Source organism: Melospiza melodia, chromosome 1 (assembly GCF_035770615.1).
Source record: "Melospiza melodia melodia isolate bMelMel2 chromosome 1, bMelMel2.pri, whole genome shotgun sequence".
NCBI lineage: Eukaryota > Metazoa > Chordata > Aves > Passeriformes > Passerellidae > Melospiza > Melospiza melodia.
The window spans coordinates 3,986,793-4,009,013 of NC_086194.1; the positions used below are offsets into that span (position 1 = coordinate 3,986,793).

The 22,221-nt window shown below is 40.3% G+C and overlaps 1 protein-coding gene across 1 annotated transcript; it reads right to left on the reverse strand.

Moving 5' to 3' along the window:
• Positions 1-251: 251 nt before the first annotated feature.
• Positions 252-21,018, reverse strand: GHRHR (growth hormone releasing hormone receptor). Its single transcript, XM_063176280.1, has 13 exons — positions 20,962-21,018; positions 15,909-16,014; positions 15,258-15,365; positions 13,590-13,690; positions 10,800-10,897; positions 9,178-9,310; positions 8,156-8,309; positions 6,747-6,807; positions 6,572-6,641; positions 4,974-5,065; positions 4,346-4,475; positions 2,799-2,840; positions 252-941 (listed from the first exon to the last, which is right to left on the reverse strand). The coding sequence occupies exons 1-13, from the start codon at positions 21,016-21,018 to the stop codon at positions 819-821; spliced, it is 1,275 nt and encodes a 424-aa protein (XP_063032350.1). The 3' UTR covers positions 252-818.
• Between the last annotated feature and the right edge of the window lie 1,203 nt (positions 21,019-22,221).

Below are 22,221 nucleotides of genomic sequence, written 5' to 3' on the forward strand. Positions count from 1 at the left end.
CTTGAAGAAGCTGGTTATACTCCAGCCCCCACTAAATTAGAATTTAATTCTGTTTTTCAGAGATGGTCATCTATGGTGTCACTGGAGGGTGCTACTGGTGTCCATTCATAAGTAATTTGTGCTCTGTCACCATGACATTTTCTGAAAAATCCTCTTTGCCCAGGATTCTTCTCCTTGGAAGCTGAGAAGCCTCAGAGAAAAAGGAAAACAATTCTTATCTCATTTGCTTCTCCCATGTTTTGCTGCTTTGGAATGTGGTTTGGAGATTGTTTATCCAACAGGTGGTTGTTTCATTGGTTTCATGTGAATTGATTTAACTTAATGACCAATCACAGTCAGGCTGTGTTGGGACTCTGGAAGGAGTTACAATTTTAATTATTATCTTTTAGCCTTCTGTCTGTATCCTTTCTCTATGCTTAATATAGTTTAGTATAGCATTCTTTAATATAATATAGTATCATAAAATAATAAATTAGCCTTCTAAGAACATGGAGTCAGATTCATCATTCCTCCCCTTGATGGGGGACCCCGAAAATACCACAGTGCTCTATCAGTGAAAGTGTAGAAGTAAAGTAGAACACATGATTTTTATATTTGCTGTGGTGCAGAGTTATCAGTGAGAGGATTATTTTGTTTTAGAAGATCAGTCAGGGTTTAATCTGTCCTGCAGAAAAGCCCCATGATCAGAATTGGAAGATCCTCCTCCAATTTGCTCAGGATAAACTGCAATAGTTACATTTGGTAAAATTTTGTTTGTTTGTTTGGTTTTTTCCCTTCCAGAGCCTGAGGCCATTTTCAGCACACAGCTGTGGCCATTTTCAGCAGACAGATGTGGTCATTTTCACCCCAGAGCTGGAGGGCACAGTCCACCTGGTCCTCCTCCACACTGGCACCAGCCCGTATCTCTTCCCGTGCCACCTCCGGCCGATTTCCGTTTGCACCTGAGGAACAAAGGAAAAAGCTGTTTGGTGGTTGAATTCTGCTGGGGAGCAGACAGTGGGAAAGAAGCAGGACAGAAAAAGGGACTAGAAAAGAATTTTTTAGACATCTCTGGCCAAGTTAATTTCCTTTTTAGCTGATAGGTAGAAATAGAATCCGGTCTCAGCACGGCCATCTTTCTGCACGGATGAAAGCTTCTCCTGAAGTTCTATCAGTACTCAGCTTGAGGTCTCTAGCACTATAAATAATTTTCTCCATTTCTAAAATAGCTTTTTTACATATACCTTCTCCTTTTTTTTTTCTTTAATTTTCCTATGAATATTTATTCTACCATCGATCTCACCAACATGGCCTACACAATGAAGTATATTTTCTCCACATTGCCTGCTCTTTCTCAGTTGCTAAGGGACATTGTCTTGGTTCTTCCATCTGCTTCTAGAAAAGTATAATCTGCAGCAAGTTTCTTAATCAGCATTCTCCAGTTTGTGGCTGGGAAATAATTCTGCTTTGGCATTTGAGATGATGAGGGGAAAGGCAGCAGCAGCCAGAGAGGTTTGCTGTGTGTTGCTGACAGCTGTGTCATTGTGTATTGGCATTATCACAGGAGCACAGAGAGGGTCCAGGCCACCCACTAAAGCCTCCTGTCACATCTGATTGTTGTTAGATATGTGCCTCCCCAGATGTTTAATAGGGAGGGAATTTCTGCATGGAAGTGCTGTGTGTCTGGATGTGTAGCTGTGGTCTGTGGTTAGAAGGGATTAGGGTTATTAATAAACTAATGACAGGATTTTTATCTAAACACAAGCATCATTAGACCAGCCAGTAGTTCATGGCCGTAAACTCAACCAAAAGGCTAAGAATATTAATATATTTAAAAACATTTAATTTAATATTTCAGAAATTTCTGATAGAATTCAGAAAGTTTGGCCCATGGCGCATGTAGGTGATGAAATACTGTTTGAAAGCTCAATCAGCCCTTGAATTTAAATTGGAAAATGAAGGTTTAGCAATGCAGTCCAGGGAGTCTAGAGTGATCAGGGGCAGGATTCATCTCCTAAACACACCTTTGACCCTCCAGGGGTGCCCTTTCTGGAGAGAAGGGTTACACAGAACAGGATTCTCCTTTTCAGGAGCTGCAGACAGAATCAGCAGTGTTAGTCTGAAAATGAATCCCTGTCATATTCCAAAGGAGCAATCTCAGCTACTATGGAGTTAGAAAATGAGGGAAAATTCCAGATTTTCAACATACTCTAAAATATGGAGGGTAAACTTTCATGTTTTCTTTATAATTTTTTAGGATCACATCTAGACTGGACATGGACACTAAGCTAAAAGGAAAGACTCCTCTCCCATCAACAGTAAAATTCTGACTTAAACATTCTGAACAGAAAACCAGATTTACCAACACAAAGAAATGCTGAGATGCTTCATGAGACTATTAAAAATACTAAAAATATATATATATATATATATATATATTTTACTATGGGAGAAAGCTATGCATTTCAATTCTTTCCAATTTAAACATAGACCTTCAGTAAATAGAGATCACTCTGCATCACTGAAGCAAGGTGTATTTTTAGATCAGGATTTAGCAGGGGTTTTACAAGCCCTGCTTGTAAAATGTGCAGAAAGGATCAAAAATACTTGACAGAATAGCAAAGTAGTAAAAGTTCATTTCTCCACTAGATGGCTTCATTCCCATGAAGATCATTGAAATGAAATTCATCAACATTGTTGCCCATGTAACAGTCATAAGGAAATGAAAGATTTGGTTATCTTTTGTATGAAACTGATTGTTAACTATATATTTGCCACTGAAGGCAGTATTGTGGAAAATATAGCTGATATTTTCTTACCTCTTGGTTCAGGAAACAGTAGAGAACTGCCACAATAAATCCCTGAAAAAGACCAGAAAAAAAAAAAGTTTGGAGGGTTAACACAGTCTGAAAAAGCCAGTCACGTTATTTGAATTCATAGTATGCGAATTAGTGAGTATCACTGTAGGTGGGAGATTGCTGGAAGTTGAAAGGTAATTTATGGATCTCCAATAAAGCTGAACAGCTTTAAAGATAAACACCTGGTTAGTGGCATTTCATCAAAATCAGGCACAAACTATGAATTCACAGATGTGATTGATGCTTATAGAAGTGTGCTCCACTCTCCAGCCCGACACACTGACAGCTGATTTTTTATGCATTCTAAAGAAAGTAAAACAGAGATTGCAGAAGGAGATCCATGGATGGAGCTCACACACAGCTCTCCAGCCAAATTCTGTATCTCTGTGTACTACGAGATGAGATCCAGTTCTGGCCTATCGAATGTGTTTGTTAAGATTCTGACCTGAGATAAATCCAGGATAAATCCTAGGAGGTCAAAGGAGCTACATGACCAGATCCTGGCTCAACACCTCAGCCTTTTATTCCATTAAATTATTCATTAACTATTCATTAGCTCAGGGAAGGTCCCTTCCCTGTACAGAAGGTTGGGATTGATGGACTGGGTTTGTTGGAACTGACACAACAGAGTCAATCCTCAAGAGGAATAAACCAGCACAAAACTCATGGATTGCTGGTGATGCTCCATGAGAACCATCCCATGAAGAATCCCATGGAACCATCCAGGGAGAGATCTGTCCCCTGGGGAGGTTTGGAGGCATTCCCACAGCTGCTGCTTTGGCCTGAGGTGCAGCACAGGGAACAGGAGGGAAGAAAAAGGAAATTGAGTCCTGCCCAGCTCATAACCCAGGCAGCAAAACCACCTGGAGGGGACACCAGAGCAGGAATTTTCTTGTTGGCATCATGCTCCTCAAGATGTCCATGCCCTGTGTGCCAGCCCAGAGCAGTGGAAGCCATCAACCCAACACTTACAGAAGGGGAAGGGATGTGGCATCCCTTGAGACAGCAACCTGTGTGGGGCTGGTAAACACACCAGGCACTGCTTGATGGTTATATTTAATTATCAATTTATTCTTTGACAAAGAACTAGCAAGGCAGCTGGACATACAAGTTTGATTGGCTCTGGAGGATTTAAATCAGCCCAAGTCAGCTTGGATTTGTTAGTGAAGCCAGGAAAGGCAGGTGGACAAGTACTTGTAGCAAGGAAGATTTTCCACGCTTGACTTTGATCCCCCATCAGATTTACACACTTATCTGAAATTTTATATTCTAAAATCTGTAGGCCAACCTAGAGCCAGGCAGGATTTGTCACCTCTTCAGACATTTTAATTCAGCAAAGAACCAGGAACTTTGTGAACAGACATTGGTTTCAGAATCTGAGGATTCTTTCAGAATGTGAGGTTTCAGAATCTGAGGATTCTTTTTGTGCAATTCTTGTTGTTGTGAAGACACAAGGCTAAACTAGAAAAACTGGTAATGAGGAACCAAAGGATCTGTGGTAATTTTACCTGAAAAGAGCCAATGCAGAGCTCCAAATAAAGCCGAACTCCCAGGCTGGTATGTTCTGGGAGGAAGTTGAAGACAATGTAATGGGTTCCAAATAAAGGAATTAGAAGTAGAGTCGACCTTGAGAGGCGTCTAGCACAGGAGATGAGAAGAAATAAGGTAATATTATTTTTTCTGAGTAAAAACTAATGCACTCAGTATGCCACAGCAGTGAGCAGAAGTGAAAAAAAAACCTAGTATGTATAAAAATATATATAAAATAGAAATAAATATGCTGGCTTCCTTTACAGTTCTCACACAGAGTCAGGTAGCCACAGTGGGTATTTTTTCCTGTCTTAAATAAGAGGTTTAATGCCAATTCAATTGATTTCATTGTCTCCCCATTGATTTTAATTGCAAGGCTGGGCTGATCTGAATACATCCCATTGGCCAATATTAGGTGACTTGAGTCTCACCCTTTGACTGATTTCCTTTGGAGTGAGGTAAGGTTGGGAATTCTAAAATTTAATACCAATTAAACTGAGCCTGTCTGCAACACTAAGCAAGTACTTCTCTGTTTAGAAAAGACAACATATTTTTCATTATTAATATTGAAATAATTGATTTTTTAAAAGATATCCCATACATTACCTGTACTGAGAAGAATTATTGAAGTTGATTTGTCTAGGGTCTAGTTTTTTAAGCAAAATTCTGATGATGTTGATAAATAGGACAAAATTGACCTGTACATAACATTTGAGGGGTGGGAGGGAAGAAAAAGAAAAAGTTAATTTCTGATGAAAAACTTTGCAGTGAAAATCTGGTAAGTTTTATTTTTTTAATTTAGTTAGAATGTAATTTCTGCAGTTTTAATGTAAGGTCGTTAATGCTATTCCTGCTGGCAGCATACAAGTATTTAAATAAGTTGCATTCCTGCTTGAAGAAATGGCTGAAGGTGAAAACTTGTGACTTTCACCTAGTTTAGCAAAATATTTTCATCAATAGCTTGTGTGACTCTCTTTTGCCTTTTGTAGCTCAAATCAGTTGGATTCTCCTTGAAGATGAATATTGCATTAAATTCTGGCTGATCTCTCTGGGCACTATTAGAATTTTTCTGCCTCAATACCTCTACAACGAGACATTTCCATCTGAGCTGATCACCCTGTTCTGCCTTTGCAGTCAGTGGAGAACCAGCCAGGAGAGTGAATGGAGCTTCAGGTGGGCTTGGGGGCAGCTCACCACCCTCCCAAGGCAGATATTTGTTTTAAATCAGGTGAATCCGAAATTTGCCAAAAGTGCGTATTTCCCTTTGTTGGCTCTGAAGGAGCCCTTGAAGAGCATTAGCTCAGCTCCAAAGCAGTCAGGGTCAGTCCTAACTTGGAAATCAATTCTTCTACAGCTGTAATTTGGCACAGCTTTATGCAAAGCCTGTGAGGCTGCTCGGTTTTTCATGACCAGAGGGATTCTCCCCATGCATTTTTGGATTGTCCGTACACACCAGCTCTTCCTTAGGTTTAATTTTGTCTAAGAATTTGTCATTTTACCAGAAATTCCAGCCTCATTCTGTACATTAGTGATGCTCCATGTGAATTCCAGCAGAAGAAACAACAGAGGTAGAAGGACATGAAATATTTCATTGAAACACAGAGAACTCTGGCCAGAATTCAGCTTAAAATTCTTCACTCACATTGTTTGTGTGGATCTTTAAGGTCCCTTCCAACCCAAATTCTGTGATTCCATACCCCTCATTTGCATCCATCTGTCCTCCAATTAAATGAAGATTTTTATAGCTGACCTTAAGGTCATCCATTAACTGCTTTCTCAAACATTGCTTGGGTTTAATGACTTGTGGAAGTAAACATTTATGATGATCATTTAAAACCCATCAGTTTATTCAATAAATGCCAGGCTCAAGAGCTGTTATCAGTTGTCAGCTCTGAACAAAAACCTATTTCCTTTGACAGTTTTGTATTAAAATTTATGCCTGATTGTGAGCTCTTATGCTAAAATTTTGTTTTCAAATATAAGGAGTATTTAATCCACTCACTTGCTATTAATTTCAACTAAACTGACAATTCTAGGAAAGTTTCAATTTGTTTGAAAGATGAACTTTTTAGTTTGCATTGGACACGGGCAATTAACAGTAGAAATTTACCATTCCTCTTTCTACAACTCAACAAAGAAACCTAATTTTAATTCAAAAGCCTTTTTTTCTTCTAAGTAATATCAGCAAACTCAGAAGTACCTACCCCCACAGAAATTATAATTGGTCCTTTGATTAGCCACCAATAAGGAGAGCCTTGATTAATATCCCAGCATCTGTGAACATGATAGTAAGTTTAGAAAAAGATAAGTATGTAATCACTGTAATCAAGTAAAAATATAACTCAAGAAAATAGAATAATGTGGGAAACAAAGACTTACGCTGTGTCTTCAAAGTAGAATTTTGTCAATATCCATATGAGGGTGAAAAGTGTTGGAAAACCTGTCAGACATTTCAAAATAAGGTATAATTAATCTAAGCCTTGTCCACTGAAACTCTGCTGCAATGATACAGATCAAGCATTTATGAGAGCTGGAATTATCTTTTGGGGTCAGTTCCTGTAACAGGAATTGTTTTAAATACAGTCCCTAAAACACAAAAAGTGATTCTGTTTGCTGAGTTGTCAGGCCTCTCTTAATCATGGATGGCAACAGGCATGGATTTCCCTCCCTGAAGCAACAAAAAAATCCTCTGGCTGTAGAGGAGTGCTCTACTCTTTCCTTTCCACAGCAATTCTCTGTGGGCACCCACTTGGTTTCAGATTTCTAAGTCTGAACAATTCAATTTATTCCAGACAACAACAAAATCAGAGGGGAGATGTTGCTGTTTCACTGCCTGTCCTGTTATTTAGCTTCATTCATATGATAGCTCAGTGCAAAAAATGGGCTGTAGGAATACCAGGAATAAAAAAAGTTCCTACTTAGGAAAAGCCAATTCCCTTTCCCAACCCGTGTAACCATTCTGGACAAAGAGAACAAGGCACATTGAATTCTGGTGTTTGTGATAATTCCATCGAGGTGTTTTCAGTGGGGTGAAGAAGGTTGAGACTGCAGGATGTCTCCTTGGGCATTCTCAAATATAATTGATTTTATATCCCTTTCACAAGGCCTTTATTGCCATAAAAAAAACCCAACAAAAACAAAAGTTGATTTCTTCTGGCTAGTATGCACATAAAAATAAAATGGAAGCAACACCCACATTAGGTTCTTTACTTAGATCAACTGGGTACCACATCCAGTACTTTTAATGGGAATGCATCATGGAATCATAGAATTGTGGAGTCATAGAACCATGGAATCATGGAATCATAGAACCATGGAATTATGGAATCATAGAGTCATAGAATCATAGAATTGGGGAATCATAGAATTATGGAATTGTAGAATCATAGAGTCATAGAGTCATAGAACCATGGAATCATGGAATGATGGAGTCATAGAATGGCCTGGGGGAAAAGGCACCTTAAAAATCACCTGGCTCCAACCCACAGGGACACCTTTCACTGTCCCAGGTTGCTCAGATCCCCATCCAGCCTGGCCTTCCAGCACATTTCCAGGCATGGGGAGTCCACAGCCTTGCTAGGCAACCTGCGCCAGGGTCTCACCACCCTCACAGTATGGAATTTCCATGTCCCATCACTCCATTCCTTGGGAAAAGTCCCCCTCCAGCTTTTTTCTACCCCCTGGAAGTTGCTCTGTGGTCTCTGTGGAGCTTTATCTTCTCCAGGCTGCACAGCCTCATTTAACACTTTGCCTTTTACTAATTTCCTTTAAAATTCATAAAAACCTACCCCAGCCAAAGAGAACCAGCCACCAAAAATATCTTCTTCCATGAGAAAGGGATGAGAGCAGCAGGCAGTTCAGGTAGAGAGCCTCCACCAGCAGCCACATGAAATTGGTCATCATGAAGTAGTGGCAGAAAACCACGGAGATCTTGCATTCAGTCTGAGGAACAGGAAAGGCACAATTTAGGCATTGCTTGGAGATAACACCTTTTGGTTTGACCATGAACGAGACATCTGTGATATTGGCTGGGTTCTACCAAGAACAAGATCTTTAAACTGATGTTTAAACTGAGAGCTCCAAATGTGAAATGGATTTCTGAGTAGTAAAGCTTTAGCCATCATAACACCTTGGAGTCCCCTCTGCATTTTGCTTTCTATCTCCATGTTAGAAATGTAACTTGGGCTCCCAAACATGTGAGTCCTCTCAAATTCACTGCCTTGAATGTACCTTCAGTGTCAAATGCTGCTTGAATAAAGGTTCAAGGACCCATTTTTCTCCTTATGCTCAGCTCTCAAATTCTGTGTGGCTCTAAGCAGTGCAGAACCATCCCATAAACCTCAGCTTGAAAACCATTGCCAAGATCTGGGGCTGGACGAATGCTAAATTCATTGTCTGGTACCTTGAGTGCTTTGTGCTTTGCAGATCAGAGCTTCCAAGCAGAACAGGAAACCCAACATTTCCAGAAGAATAAGCTTTAAAAATTGTTCTTTGATGTACTCAGAGATCTTCAATTTTAGATTTCAGATTATTGGATCACAACAGTGTAATGATATTACTTTGTTGCTATGTGAAAGTCCAAATTTCATTTAGACTACTGCATCATCAGAAATTGATGCTTTAAGAATATAGGAGGGCATAATGTACATATTTATGGAAGTAAAATATACTGAATGAAAGAATTATATAAATTTCATTACCAGGCTAGAAGGGGAAAAAATAGTAAAAAAGAGGGATGAAAAGTGAAACCATAAATAAATGGTAAATAAAAACATCAAATACCACAATATCCTGCTTTTCATGTGCTTACTGTAGAGAAGCTGCAGTGATCAATGCCTTCCTCCTGGAAAAGGACAGCATCCTTAATGAAAATGGCAACAGCCTTTAAGATGAATGTAAAAAAGAGCTGTACATGGATATAATTCCTGGGACAGCGAAGCCTCCTGGAAAAAAAGAAGAGAGGTCCCTCTGAGGTAATTAACTTTGTTGTGCTCGCAGTAATAAAATAAACAATAAACCCATTTTTTGTCTCAGGTACTTCCAGACACATTTAGGAAGAACATTTTGATCCACTGAGCTCTTTCAGACAGAGGCAGAAAACTTCCTCATGTGAAGGAAATCAGCCACAATCTGCATTTTAATCTCTTTACATGTTAACCAGTATGATAGGTTTTTCCTTACTTTGCCAAAGTTATTTTGATGAATTTAGCAAAAGCACAGAAGAGCTTTAAAACAATTTGGCACATCTGCTTCAAATTCAATTTGCACATCTACTTTAAATTCCATTTACACATCTACCCTAAATTCCCAGTTAACTAAGATTACATTTTTGCTGTTATTATATACAGATTTTTGAGAGAGTTATACAGCTTCAACTTCATGTTTTCATTTGGAGATGAGAACTTGAGTTAATAATCAAAAAGTTCCACTAAAAGCCAAATTCTGTCCAGATCCAGTAAGCTGAGGGTCACCTAATCTGAAAGTTCACCTGGAGTGTGCAGAATTTTATTGCTGACCTCAAATGTCAACCCCATTGTTAATTATGACTTTTTCCTCCCTATTACTACGCCTCCTTATGTCCATTGTTTCTTTCTCTCCCCTCATTTGGGCTGGTTTGTTTTCCTGAGGTCAGAGTGGATGTCAATAAACATATCTGGTGGCTTCCAGACATGAACTAGGAACCAGCAGAGGTCAAGAAATTTTCCCTAGAGAACCCTGATTCTCACAGCATAATAATAAAACTCCTGCCTTTTTTTCTTCTTCTTTTTTTTTTTTTTTTTTTTTTTGTCTCACAGAAATGCAAGAAATAAACAAAAAATTAATAAAATAAATCCCACGTGGTGGAAACATTATATCTACATGAAATGATAAAATACTTTAAATACTCTTAGTTAGACCTGAAAATACCTATAAATATGTGTAAAGTACCTAACTCAGTAAGAAAGAATTCTCACCAAATCTGACCAAATTGTGAAACTAATTTTAAAACATGTCTTTAGTGGTAAATGTTTCAATAGTAATCTATACAATGCCACAGGAGCACTCATTCAGAATCAGGTCCTTTGTGTATATTATTAAAAATTCCTTGGAGCCATAACAGGCAGGCATGCATAGTTTATGAAAAAAATCTTCATTCCAGCCTAAAGCAAGTACATTTTTCTGTTGGTTCCTCAGGATCAAAGTGAGTTGCTGAGTTTTGCCAAGAGACAGCCTGGGTTTATTTCCCAGATTTGAATCTTCTTATTCCTGACTCTCTCTGATGCCTTTTAATTTTGAGCTTCAGTTTCATGTTATTTAACCAACATGGCTGGAATTTTGAATTTTTATTCACCTGAATTTCTATTTCTATTATTTTGCTATGTCTAATGTTGTCTTCCACAGTGTAAGAAATTAAGAACTGTGAAAATAATCTTAGTTAGAGGATGCCTTTACCTGAATGCAATCAGAACTGTCACAGCAATGATGAGGGAGGTGATGGACATGCTGTATCCCACAGTGTAGATGATCTTTATAGTAGCAAAGTAGGATTGCTATAAAAGAAGAGAATGATTTGTCACACAAGTTGCTGTTAAATGACAGCTTTTTTACTGATTTGTCAGTTTTTCTTTGTTTGGTGCTTCCATTCTGTTGACATCCCTCACTGTCTTTTTCTTCCCCTCTTCCTTCCCACAGCAAAATTCAACTTAAATCACTCATTCTGTTTCTTTTGTGTAATCCCATTCCATAGTTGTGTGGATACAGCCCAATCTGATGCTGAAATATGTATTGATCTGGGTAGTTTAAAGCTCATTCACAAAAATATAAAAACCCACACCAGTCTTCAAAAAGGCATTGTTCAAAATCTTAGACAATTTTTATAAATGTTGTGTTCTGTTCCATATTTTCTCCCCAGCAGTAGCAGGGCAATGCTGCTGGCAGAATGATGAATACAGAATTCTGTCAGCTTTTCCCTATTTTTCTCCACTTTCCTACTCTCTGCTTCCCTACTTCCATTTTTGCTGTCTATTCCTCGTTTCAGTTTTTATTTTGTTGTGGTGGGTTGTTTTGGTGGGTTTTTTTTTTAGGGTTTTTTGGGGTTTTTTTCTTGTTTCTTTTTTTTTTTTTTTTTTTTTTTCCTGGGGTTGTTTCTTTCCTCTGTTTTTCTTGCTGCCAAACTCAACTGCTGCTCAGTTGGAATGCCAGTCAAAATCCATTTCAATTTAAGCGGCTCCTCTACCAGACACCATCCCTGAGTGAGGATAAGTTAACTTCAGCCATCACAGATGAAAGCAGAAAACAGAATGAATAAGCTCCAGGCTGCAAATCTAACTCCAGCCTAACATGATCTGTCTCTGGGGTCCCATTTCAATGCTTTTATTACCTAAAACCTGCACAGCTGTGCAGAGCATTCCTACAGTTCACTTGGGGAAGGGGAGATGCTCATTTTGAGCCTGAAGTGGAATTTTAGGCATTATAAGACTGACATTTATTTAATTTATTTAGGTGCTTAAAAATTAGCTGCCTAAATATGAGTCTGTAGTAGAACAAGAAGAGCCTGGCCACGGGGCTGAGTTGTTTAATTATTAATACAAACCTGTTCTTTCTCATCCCTTTTCTTTTAGAGTTAATGAAGGAAAACACTCTCAGAAGACAATCCAAGTCTTTAGAAAATCAGACCTTATTGGTTTCTGTGACCCACAAAAAGGATCTACCACAACACTGCCTTGGAAAGAGCAGGTCATAGAATCATAAATCCTTGACTGGTTTGGGTTGGAAGGGACCTTCAATTTCATCTACTTGCAGCTGCTGGATTAGTAGAGTGAAACCTTTTATGCCAAGGACTTTGCATCCAAGTGTGCAGATTTATGATTATCCACAGTCTAACCCAATGGGCTGAGCTGTTGTAACTGCTCAGAGCACAGCAGGTGCACCCTGAGTTTGCCTTTCAGTTCAATTTTATGCATAAGAAACCAGATTATCAATTTTATCCATAAGAAACCAGATTATCCTTTCTGAGAGCATGCTTCAGTACTGCATTCAGTGAATGCAGTAAGTGGAGACAGCCAAGAGACATCCCTGAAAAATTCCCACTTGATCCTGACCAAAGCACTAAGACAGATCCATGGTGCAGAGATTAGCTCCAGCTTTCACAGTATTCTTCTGAGACTGATGAAGTTAAATGGGGTGGAAACCAGGCCTAATGGGGTTCAAAAAAAAAATCTAAAAAAAAAAAAAATCTAGTGGGTGAAATGTGAGTTTTAAAGGATTGCCCAAATCCCTGACTATGCACAATTCCAGCCAGAGCTCACTGAAGTACCTCAGAGCTCCAAATCTTGCCGGGAAGTCTGGATGCACCACTCCATGACAAACATCAAAACTGTGCTAGGCTGACCATAGCTGGCAACACATCAGATGTCTAAAACAGAGAATAATCAGCTCCTTAAGTGGATGAACCTACAACTGAAGAGGTTCCTCTAGGTAAAATAATGGAATCATCACAGAATGGGTTGGGAGGGATCTTAGAGAACATCCAGTCCCAACCCCTGCTATGGCAGGGACAACTTCCACTGTCCCAGGCTGCTCCAAGCCCTTCCAACCTGGCCTTGGACATTTCCAGGGATCCAGGGGCAGCCACAGCTGCTCTGGGAACCTGTGCAAGATCTCCCCATGGTGATATGAACCAGGTTTTATCCTTATCAATTAGTGGTCAAGCACTATATTTTTCCTCTGCCTGTAACCTCAAGATATCACCAACAATGAAAATCTAGCTGAAGAAATAGGTCAAATTCTGGTCTTCATTACAGAGATTTTGAGACTTTTTTTCATTGTCGAATTAGATATTTCATGCAGAATGGAACACCCAAAACCCTTCTTTTCCTTAGATATTGTTAAATTTGGAACAGTGGTCTTTTAACAGCACACTTTCTGTACAGATGCTGTGATACAACAAATTCATCTTGCTGACTGATATTACTGAAATGTCTTAATTCACATTTTATTAACATTTTGTGGTACACCTTTGTCTGTTATATTTGTGAATTTACAGCTGGCTTTGTTAATGTTACACCTGAATAATAAAACATTCTCAGTTATCTAACAAAAGAACTGGCCAGAGTAAAAATGGAATTATGTCCCACACTTAGAAAGAAATTTCAGCTTCTTCTGAGTTTCCCTCTACAGGAATAGTAAGGAATACTATAACATCAGCACACCACTCACATATATTTGTGTAATTGAACTTACTTCTTCAAGAGGAATCTCATCTTCTACTGGACAGGCCACATGGTAGGGAGGGAATGGGTCAGACCAGCCCTTTTTTGTGCAGTTTCTTTTTATCATCCCAACTGAAAAAGAAGTATTTAATTTTCTCAACGAAGTACAAAATAATATGGAAAATAAAAGCCAGGAGAAGACCTGTGGCTGGTACAAAGTTGTACCAGGAGAAGATGATCATTAGCAGCTCACAGAGTCAGTAGGACAATTTTCCTGTGCACATTCAGATACAAAACCCTTTATTTTATTTATAGACAAACAATGGGAAGAAGGGAGAGAAGGAAGAGGTGGGAAGGACTAAGGAAGGAATTATATCAGGCACACTGGAGAGGATTGGGAAGCTCTGCTCCATAAATTTCTGCTCTGCACAGCATTCACCCTTCCACCATATCCCTTTTCATTCCCACCTCCCCTGGGGCTCACTCTTCCCTAGCAGATGAAAAGCTGGGATAAGCAGCCCCTTCCATGCTTCCACTAGAAATATTTATGAGTCAGATGAAGGAGAAGTCGAGAATCCCAGGGCAGGAAATGAATGTGCACAGATGAAAGGGATTTTCCTTATCCCTCGTTTATAACTAGCATGTGTTGGATGTGGCTGAGGTTGGGCTTTGCAGTTTCTTTTACTTGAGGAACCGCCAAATCCAGGTCTTTCCTGGAAGGTGGTTTGCTCCTTGTGGGCTCATATTTTGTTACTGGCCATGCTCAGCCAGAGAGGGAGCAGGCACAAAGGTATTTTTTTGCAGTTTTGCAGCACATGTGCTGCTCCAAGGCCTAAATTCTGTTTTGAATCTCCAACCTTGGTCTTAAAGAACAATCGCATTGTTCATTCCTCTGCCTTTCATTTCATCCCACAGCAATCACAGCATAAATCTCGAGAAACCCCAAGCTTAAGTTCTGACCTAGACAACCTCCAGATGAGCTTTGTAGGAAACTCATACAACAAACTGATCCCAAAGCATGTGGAAACCAAGGAATTACTTGTGGCATTCACATTTTCTGGAAAAATCCCTTCACCCAAGATTTTTCTCCTGGGAAACTGAGAAGCCTCAGAGAAAAAGGAAAACAATTCTTATCTCATTTGCTTCTCCTGTGTTTTGCTCATTTGGAATGTGTTTGGAGATTGTTTACCCACAGGTGATTGTTTCATTGGTTTCTGCTGTGAATTATTTTGACTCATTGGCCAACTGGGGCCAAGCTGTGCTGAGACTCTGGAAAGAGTCAGGAGTTTTCATTATTATCTTTGTAGCCTTTTGTCAAAAGAATCCTTTCTGTATTCTTTAGTATAGTATTCTTTAATATAACATAGTATTATAAAATAATAAATTAGCCTTCTGAGAATATGGAGTCAGATTTACCTTTCCTTCCTGCCACAGGGCACCTTGTGAATACAATAATCACTCCTTGTATTTCAGTACATTTTTGATCCAGGACCTTATCAGAGACTATGAAAATCAAGCCCAGTTATGGATAATCCTTAAAATATGAGAAGAACTGCTACGGTCCCTCAGATCCTCCTAAAATCTTTGCAGTACTTCTCTGATCCAGCTCATGGGAACATGAAATTGTCTGTCTCCACCCTCCCTTTTCAGAAATGCTCTTGCCAGACACACAACAGGAGTAACCATGGTAGGACATCACCTGGCTCCTTCATGAAGTGAAAGAGGATGTTTGGACATGGTAAGGCAAGAATCTCTCCAGCATCTGCCTCTGGCCAGCACAACAATTTGTCCCAAGTTCTCTTGCAACCTCAGACAGAAAGTGAAATATATTTTTAAGCATGGTTAAATTTGAGCAAAATAAAAACCCCAAACCTTTTTAAACTCTGCCACTCCACCCCTTCCATATCTTATAAAAATAGTTTAGCCACAGTTTTTATTATGAGAAATAAACACCCCCAGAGTGCTATTTAATCTGCTTTAGTTAGACCCCTGTGCTAGACTGAGGTGAGTTTTCAGAAAGAATGCAATAAATGAAAAGTGAGGCTGGAAGGAAGATCAGATCACCATAATTGTTCAAGGGTTGCCCTATTTTTAAAGATCAACACACCCTTCACAAACAAGCAAGCATGATGCCAAAAAATTGGACATGGTCACAAGGATTCACTCTGATAAATATTTGAATGTGAAGGACTGTGGAAAAATTAAAAAATGGGAAAGCATGGGAGTAGATGGAAGAAGAGCTGACAAGACAACAGCACATGGGAGCATAAATAAAACCCTCATGTCCTTTGGCAGCCTGGCCATGTCCTGACTCTGGTCCCTTCCCTCTCCCTCACACATGGATGGATACCTGGTGATGTTGCATTTCCATGCTCTTGTGGGGCCTCCAGACATTCAGCCTCCTTTTTCTTCAGCTCCACCATAAAATCACATTCTGGGTGGACATTCCCAGCAACCTGCAGGGAGGAGAGTTTGGGGGGATTAGTTAGAAGGGGTCGGATGGGATCTCATCAGGGATTAAGTCCAGACCTACTTTTGCATCCAAAAGGGTTTAAGGACATAGAATAGTGCTTAGGGTTTCCATCCAAAGGCTGCTTGTCTCTGCACAAGCTGGAAGTTACAGCTCTGCACTGGAAAGTTTATCAATTCCTCTGGCTACATTCAGAATAAAAGATCTCTTTGCTAGAGCCTGAGTTTGAGTGCAGGATTAATTTACACCCTAACTTTAGCTAGACCCTGTTAAATAAGGCCCCAGAAAGACACACGGCCCCTGATCAGGCTCATTTTCTTACCAGTGCTGCAGGAAATGCTGCAGAACCTGTGCACAGTCAAAGCCCTGCCAACCTCCAAAGAAGCAACACCGTGAAATCACAGACAATTACTGCAAAGCTGTCACCTGAAAGAGCTCCTCACTCCAAAAGGAGTGAATCCATTCTCTCCCTTCTGCCATCTGCCTTTCTTTACAAAGGGTGGGAGGCAAAACTCCTTTATTGGGAACAAAAAAACATTCTGCACCAAAGCATTTGTTGGTACGATGGTCTAAAGAAAAAAGTGACTCCCAGGGTTTTAATAGCAGGACACATTCAGTTGTTTAGTGCTTATTTAGACTTATATGGAAACCACAGAAGGATCTGAAGGCATCCAGAGAACTTTGGGCAGCAAAGGACAAAATCTGCCCAGGTTGTTACACCCAGGATGCTGAGGGTGTACCACTGAGCAGGAGTGCACAGGACTATTTCACACAAATTAAAAAATATGTGCTTGTCCAGCCTTAACCTCTGTCCCCAGTCCCAAAAGATGAGTTGTGATCAGAGACACTCTGACTTTTATCTCTTCACCCTGGCCACTGGTGCTGGTGTGCTCTGCATGTGTGAATATAGACACAAAAACACAGAGACAAAAAGAAAATGAATCCAGGATGAGACTTGCATGGTGAACAGGTGGCTGGCATATGGCTCGGTTTTCTTCCACCCAGAGAAGATTAATATTCAGGGAATTTGGAAAATAACTCTCTGGCTTTCAGTTCATTCAGAGGGCAGATTGTATCCATTTCAATAATCTGGTCTTTCCCCCTCCATGTTAATGTCCATGTCTCATGTTGGCCTGCAGAGCATTTGAACTGCATATTGACCAAATTTCAAGGCTCTCAGACTGCTGGAGAGCAGTGGATTAATTACACAACATTTGTTTTTCTGGGGTTTGGGCCCTGGTAGTTAAAAATGTCATTATCTCCACATGTTTGCTCTGCAAGATCATCTGCTTCTCATTTACTGCACTTTTAGGAGGATGTGGTTTTCCTGCCAGATTTGCAGCCAGCAGTGCCATGGATCAGTCTAAGGCAGCAGTGAAAAGCAGGGCTCCTTCTCCAGGCTGAATGGAGCTTGGTGTGTGTGAGAGGAGGGGAGTTGTGAGTGGATGGATGGATGGATGGATGGATGGATGGATGGATGGATGGATGGATGGATGGATGGATGGATGGATGGATGGATGGATGGATGAGGGATGGATGATGGATGGATGATGGATGGATGGATGGATGGATGGATGGATGGATGGATGGATGGATGGATGGATGGATGGATGGATGGATGGATGATGGATGGATGGATGGATGATGGATGGAGGAAGGATGGATTGGTGGATGGATGGATGGATGATGGATGGATGGATGGATGATGGATGGATGGATGGATGATGGATGGATGGATGGATGGATGGATGGATGGATGGATGGATGGATGGATGGATGGATGGATGGATGAGGGATGGATGATGGATGGATGATGGATGGATGGATGGATGGATGGATGGATGGATGGATGGATGGATGGATGATGGATGGATGGATGGATGGATGGATGGATGGATGGATGGATGATGGATGGAGGAAGGATGGATTGGTGGATGGATGGATGGATGATGGATGGATGGATGGATGGATGGATGGATGGATGGATGGATGGATGATGGATGGATGGATGATGGATGGATGATGGATGGATGAATGGATGGATGGATGGATGGATGGATGGATGGATGGATGGATGGATGGATGGATGATGGATGGATGGATGGATGGATGGATGGATGGATGATGGATGGAGGAAGGATGGATTGGTGGATGGATGGATGGATGGATGGATGGATGGATGGATGGATGGATGGATGATGGATGGATGGATGGATGGATGGATGGATGGATGGATGGATGATGGATGGATGGATGGATGGATGGATGGATGGATGGATGGATGATGGATGGATGGATGGATGGATGGATGGATGGATGGATGATGGATGGATGATGGATGGATGAATGGATGGATGAATGGATGGATGGATGGATGGATGGATGGATGGATGGATGGATGGATGGATGATGGATGGATGGATGGATGGATGGATGGATGGATGGATGGATGATGGATGGATGGATGATGGATGGATGATGGATGGATGAATGGATGGATGGATGGATGGATGGATGGATGGATGGATGGATGGATGGATGGATGGATGATGGATGGATGGATGGATGGATGGATGGATGGATGGATGATGGATGGATGGATGGATGGATGGATGATGGATGGATGGATGGATGGATGGATGGATGGATGGATGGATGGATGGATGGATGGATGGATGGAGTAGAGAAAAGACATTGCCCTGCCCCAGGAAGAGGAGATCTGACCTGTTGGATGCTCTAGGAATGTCATCCAGATCAGCAAACCTGGGATTCTAGGGAGACCCTCCGTTTCTCTTCACTAAGAAATTGGCAGAATTACAGAAAATTGGCATCTTTCTTGAAAAGTTTTGCTCTCATGATGCCTCTTTTCATGCCAACATATATTATTTCTCCCCGTTTACTCACCCTGGACAGTGACTGCAGGAGAACTCCCTAACCACGGTGTATGACAGCTACTGCAAGAAGCAGCTTTATTAGTCAGTAGAAGAAACAGTCAAACCATTTACTGAAAATCTCTTTTACAACATTCTCTTGGTTCAGTGAACCGTGCCCAGAAAAACCTCAGCAGGAGGAAATGCACCCATTTGCACTATTCTAAATTATTTCTCCTGGCAAAAAAGCATTGCTAGATTTTGCCTGTCAAAACTCTCTTTGCTCTCTGAAATGTTCATGGCAAGAGCAAAGCTTGTTTGGCTCATTCACCAGTCCAGGAAACTCCAGGAAAGTCTTTTTTTCCACTTTTACTTTCTAAGCCTCCAGATTGTGAGAACACTTAATTTAGCACATTCATCTCGAATGAAAAGATGAGGCTGATCCAGTACCAGGTATTTAAATTGTTGCCTCTTCAAGAAGAGCCAGCCTTAGGAGGTTCTGTCAGTTTATTTTCAAGTCAGCACTAACCACTGCCTGAGCAGACACTGAGGGCCAGATCTGATATAACAGAAACTCAGGTTAAATAAACTAAAAAGATTTATTCTACTCCCAGGCTGTGTTTTAGGTATATTTATCACCTCAAACCACTTTACCTTTAGCAGACCCCCAGTTTAAGGAGATGAGAGTCAGCCTCTCAAGCATTCCAAACCTCTCCAGGAGTTGAGTTCATATTTTCCAGAGAAAGCACATGAAGAAATTACACCCACAACAAAAACAGAGAACTGCTTTTCCACCAATTTATACTCAAATGAGGGTTGTTTATCTATCTTCTAATATGCAACCCATACTAGGAGATTTTCACTGCACACTAACACATAGACTTGGTTTGATCAGTATATAATGATGATGATGACGATGACGATGATGATAACTAATAATAATAATAATAATAATAATAATAATAATAATAATAATAATAATAATAATAATAATAATAATAATAATAATAATAATATAGAAAGCAACCCAAATTTGTCAAAGAAAATTCTGTTTTTCTTGGGTAAATGAGGCAGATTCTTATGGAGACCTTCAGTCATATTTTTAACCATTGGCACTGAATTCTGATATTCTACTTAAGAACAATCACACTGATCTACTCCTACTACAGGGAAGTGGGTTTGTCGCACAGGTGATACAAAGGAATCTCTTGTTTCACATCAGTAAAAAGTCTGTTCAGCCATTTCACAGTGGTTTATTTTCCTCAATGAAGAAAAAAAACAAACCCAAGCTGCTGTGCCACCCCTCATGAAATGTCCCTTCAGGGAAGAGATTCCCAGGAATGAAGAAAAGGAGGTAGAGGAGCATGAGAAAAGGAAGATGCTGAAGATGTGATTATTTTCAAAAGTAAAGATAATATCCTGCCCCTGATTTGCACAAACCTTTCCTGATACTGGTGTCATCTTGGTTTGCCAATCTCTGTCCAAAGTGAGTTATCAACAAGACCTCCAAGCTCTTTAATGGCTTTGGACCTTTCTAAATCTGCCTAAACATCCCTGTGGTTCCATTCTTTTGTTACCTGCAGCATCTCAGCTGCTCACATGCCAAATAATATCAGTGCTACCACCAAGGCAGATGAAATTGTAACAAAAAACCCCTGCAGAATCTGAAATTAAAGAAAACTCTATCAAAACTCAGCTGCTCTGGTGTAACAGCCCTCCTCCAGTTTTTTCTTCTTTGTCACTGTCTTTCAAAGCCCACACACACAAAATAAGAGTTTCTCTTTATGTGTTTCTCTTGACTGAGTGTGTCATAAGAAAGCAGAGAAATAAACTGATATGAAGATCCCACAACGTGGGTCCCTTCTGCTGCTGTTCACACTTTTCATTGCATCTCGCCTTGTTTAACTGGAATCCAAAGCAAACAGAGAGAAAAGAGACTCATGAAAAAAAAAAAAAATTAAAAATAAAGCTGTATCTGACCATCTGCTCCCACAAGGAAATGAACAATTATTGAAACACAATGAAGCAAAAGGGTTTTTTTTGTTTTTCATGCAATTACTTACAAGCACTGCCAGACTCAGGGTGTGCAGGGCACAGTGATATAAAGAACAAGAGTTCATGTTCCAAAGCAAGAGCCAGACCTCACTTCTTCAGCTTCTCCTAGCATCTTTCACCTGCTTTTTGGCTTCTCTTTCTCCTCTCAGTTGCAGATTTGAAGCATTTATCTTTTTGCACAGAAGTGACGTAACAGGGATGTGAAGTGGGAGATAAATATTAACAATTCTCCACGCTGTGTTTAAGCTTTGCAAATTTTTGATTTTGCTCAAAGACTGGACTGGATGAACTGAGTGACTGATGCCAGGATTATGGGAATTCTCTATGCTCCTAGCAAGACTCCTTTCTTTCTTTTAATACAAAATGGTTTTGGGGGGATGGAGAGCTCTAAATGTTACTAATCCCATTTTAAATCAACATGATTGGCATAAAAGAAACACTCTCCTAACAGTTATTATCAATTTTTTTTTATAGTGAAAACTTTTTCTTATGTGGGTCCAGTGTATCTGGGTGTTTTTATGAAGTATATTGACCACAGTGCTGCAAAATCAAACCCTACTGACAGGCCTGTGAACACAAATATTGATGTGTACATGTTTGGGCATTGAGTTGAAGGCAAAATTCACAGAGGATTCTTCCCAGTTTGCTTCAGACTTGTGAAAGTTCAGTGTCTGAATGTCAATGAGTCAAGTCCTTTAGCCAAAGTCTAGAAATGCAAACACTCAGCTCGTTCATCTCACCCTGAGCTTCAAGGCAGGCCAGCTGAATCCCACTCCAGAAATGCTCATTCTCACTCAGAGCTAAAGGGAAATTTATTTCATTTGTCTCTCAGTTTGTACCACCTTGAAGGCCTTCAAATTCCCCGTCAGCACTGGGCAAATGTCAACATTGCAAGATCAGAGACTCAAGGTGTGAAATCCCTTTCAAATGTTGTTCTTTGATCTTCTATCCTCATCTCATTCCATTCCTTAAATTAATTTATAACCCCAGCTCCCAACTTCCCATACAAAAGTCCATCCTACAACCCTGCTTCCACCTCTGGCACTGCTCTTTGTCCATCAGCCCTGCTCATTTTTTTGAATTATTTCAGGTATTTTCTGTCTGCTTCCCTACACAGATTGGGGAATGCTGAGAGCCTGGAAAGAAGCCTCTCCCTTCCCAGAGTCACCACAGCTGTGAAGAACTGAAGTTGTACCCACTTTTGGGAATATCTGTGGGATTGAAGCCTCCAGGGCCTGGTTTTAGGTTGGGTCTGGGAGGGAACTGAG

Excerpts from the sequence above, each read along its gene's own strand:
- GHRHR (XM_063176280.1), bottom strand. The coding sequence starts at position 21,018 with ATGAACTCTTGTTCTTTATATCACTGTGCCCTGCACACCCTGAGTCTG. Across the intron at positions 10,898-13,589 it reads ATGAGATTCCTCTTGAAGAA|CAATCCTACTTTGCTACTAT; the intron begins GTAAGTTCAATT and ends CTTCTTTTATAG. Across the intron at positions 2,841-4,345 it reads TCTGCATTGGCTCTTTTCAG|GGATTTATTGTGGCAGTTCT; the intron begins GTAAAATTACCA and ends GGTCTTTTTCAG.